The following is a 3,075-nucleotide window of genomic DNA, read 5'->3' on the forward strand; positions in this document are numbered from 1 at the left end:
AGCAAGGCTACAAATCAATGAAGACAAAACCTTAGAGATTGGCACTGAAGAATACTGTGCTTTGTGCTGAGAAGGCATTGGAAAGATTTGACTGAATTTTTGTCTGCAGAAAGATCCAGGGAAAGGCACGAAGGTTTGCAACTAGCTTTCGTCAAAGAGAATAAACCACAGAAACTTCTAGTGTTAGAAATGAAAATGGGTTTAGTACAAATAAAGTTGTTAGTTTCTAGCAAAATGGCCACTTCTACTGTTGGGCTTGGACTGACATTCCAAAACAAAATGACTTCACTTTCCTCACAGTTCCTACTGGGTAAAGGAACCCACCAGCATACAGCACTGAACTCTGAAAGTAAACTAGCGCTGGTCTTACCTAGCTGGTGCTGACCGCTGGGGGAGGATGGACAGCCAGAACTGAGTTAGTCTTTTTCTCCTTTCAGGGCACCATAGTTTTTCCAAATATTGCTTCGTCTTTGTATGACCCGGAGCAGTGGGAAACACCTCGACAGTTCAACCCTGGTCACTTCTTGGATAAGGATGGAAACTTTGTGAGCCAAGAAGCTTTTTTACCATTCTCAATAGGTAAGTGGACTGACAGCACAAACATTAATGGTTTGGATTGGGACTGTAGAATTAAGATGTCTATCAAAAAACTATTGGTCATTTATCGTAAACCTCTTTGTGGAAAACAGTGATAAAATCAACATGATTATTTTCAGATTGTATTAAGTCCTAAAGAAATTCCAGGTTCAGCAAAAATACCTTTGCTTTGTGTGAAGATGAATACAATTGCATTTGAGGTCAGGGTAACTTACTCACTGTCCTTCCCCTTTTCTTTCTGCAGGGCACCGTGTGTGTTTGGGGGAGCATCTAGCGAGGACTGAGCTCTTCATTTTCTTTGCCAACCTGCTGCGCGCCTTCACCTTCCGGCTGCCTGAGGGTGTGACAAAAATCAACACAGAGCCCATTTTGGGGGGCACACTGCAGCCCCACCCATACAGGGTTTGTGCCATTCCGCGCTAGGGTGGCCATAGGCATCTTATTTACTTTGGTGAATATGTATTTTGAGTCCATATAACCTTTTTTTTGGTCTTGGATATGAATTTTGGCTACAAAAGCCGCCTTTTGTCTACAGGAGATAATTTTGTTCAGCTGCTGTTTACCTGCTCTTGAAGCTGATTTTTATTTTTTTTTCTCTTTTTCTCAGTAAAAGTTCTTTTTATCTGGAGCACACCATCATTCTCAGGCATAAAGGCATCATGCGGGTGCTGTCTGGCCTGGCAAATTTGGTACGCTGGTAAGCAAATGACAAAATTGACTGTCAGACTTCAAAAAATAATTCATTATCTCCAAGTTACCCCATTTTCAAAAGCAATTGAGTTTGGAAAAACATACCGGGAAAATTCTGCCTCTTTATATCACTGTCATCACTCATAACATTTCGTTCAACTTTTTGTTGATGTACACTAATAAAAGATATGAAGGAAAAATTAGCAACTGGTTTTATTTATGGATGATTTACAATTCACTGAGAGTTTCTAGATTTGACCCAGCAGAATATGTATAAGGCATCTTTAAATCTGCCAGAGGATAACTGGTTTGGGTCCAGCAGAGAAAAGGTGCAGGGTGAAACTTGGTGAAGAGTGAAGATAGATAGAGGATTTCTTTTAGGGCAGATACTTTTAATATTTTAAAATTCTGCCAAGTTAATTTTTGGAAAGTCCTTTCTAACAGAGCAAATGTTTACTCCTGTGGGTTGTCTCCTGTCAGGATCAGCACTGAGTGGTTGCTACAGCAGGTGCAAGGAGCTTCTCTAAAGAGAAATTTGGGTTGAGGAGCCTGCTGTAATTAGAGCTGATGGTAAATAGAGAAATACAGATACTTTTTAATCACCTCAGAAGTTCAGCGGTATACCTGAAGCTACAAAGGCTTGTCATATACACAAAACATTGGTCAAATTCAATGAAAGGGTCTATAATAGCAGAAAAGGAAAAAAAGTTCCTGTGGTGAATACAAATTTATTTATATTATCTGGAAAAGACTTGTAAAGTGTAAGTGAACTTGTCCTTCATTAATATTCCCACTCCTGTGAGAGGGGATAGGACAGCTAAACAGACAATCATCTGTTTAATCAGTTATCACTAGATGTCAGCCGCTGTGTGATTGAGATTCGTTTAGGCAGTTTACCATGAATCACAAATTTAGACCTGTCTCATTATTTCTAATTCAATAGCTGATGGAACACAGCATCAAAATAGCAAGCACTTGATATTTAGCTGTTATTAAATTAAATGGCAGAATAGCACTAGTGAAATATGGAAGATCACATCCTGACATTTTATTTGACGGAAAACTGTGTGCCCTGTTAAAAACTGCTGTCAAAGTCTCTGTGGATTTGCATGTGTGCACGGATAGATAAGGCAAAGCAGAGAACGCTGTGATTTGGGGATGCTGGAGCTGTCATTGCTTCTTAAAAATAAAGCTGGAAACATCAGTAGAATTAAAAGCATTAATGTCATTGCTGGGTGATGCTGTTATTCCTGATGGCCACACACTTCCCCAGATGTCTTTCCAAAAGGGACGCTCATAATTAGGCCTAGATGGAAGCTTGCCCAGCAAGGCCCGTATGCAGCTGGGGCAGGTGGAGTTGCCTGAACCCAAACCAACAGACATAACTACCACTCGTCTGTGTGCTCAAGAGGAGACACACAGGGCGCTTCAGAGGAAAACTATACATCACACGTGGGTAGGTTATATGGTTGTGCTAATGTCTGTCTGTGACAGGAACTGCTCGTTGGTGATTTTTAATCTATTGTGCACTGATGCCTGGGAGAGGAGAGCGCAGCACAGGAGGTGTGGCAGCAGGACATCAGCAGGAGGCTCACAGCAGGGAGATGGGAGAGGTATGCTTTTCAGAGCCTTTGCATTTCTGTTCTTGCCCGACTTATTTTAAAAGCACTTCATTTTAGCTCATGTTCTAATAAAGCCCACTCTTTTTGAGCTTCTAAAGCTTTTTAAGGCTGCAGAAGGCCAACAAAGCTGAGAGCAACTCTGAGAGGAGCCCAGCTGCCGCTTCTA

General features: G+C 41.2%; 1 protein-coding gene across 1 annotated transcript in view; it reads left to right on the forward strand.

Annotated features, from left to right (window-relative positions):
* Window positions 1–1,020, forward strand: part of LOC104284948 (cytochrome P450 2J2-like) — a 13,839-nt gene extending 12,819 nt beyond the window's left edge. The window contains exons 8-9 of the mRNA XM_009883333.1: window positions 438–579; window positions 842–1,020. Coding sequence (XP_009881635.1) covers window positions 438–579; window positions 842–1,020 — 321 coding nt within the window. The remainder of the gene's footprint in view (window positions 1–437; window positions 580–841) is intronic.
* The last annotated feature ends 2,055 nt before the right edge of the window (window positions 1,021–3,075 follow it).

Source organism: Charadrius vociferus, unplaced genomic scaffold (assembly GCF_000708025.1).
Source record: "Charadrius vociferus isolate BGI_N301 unplaced genomic scaffold, ASM70802v2 scaffold214, whole genome shotgun sequence".
Classification (NCBI taxonomy): domain Eukaryota; kingdom Metazoa; phylum Chordata; class Aves; order Charadriiformes; family Charadriidae; genus Charadrius; species Charadrius vociferus.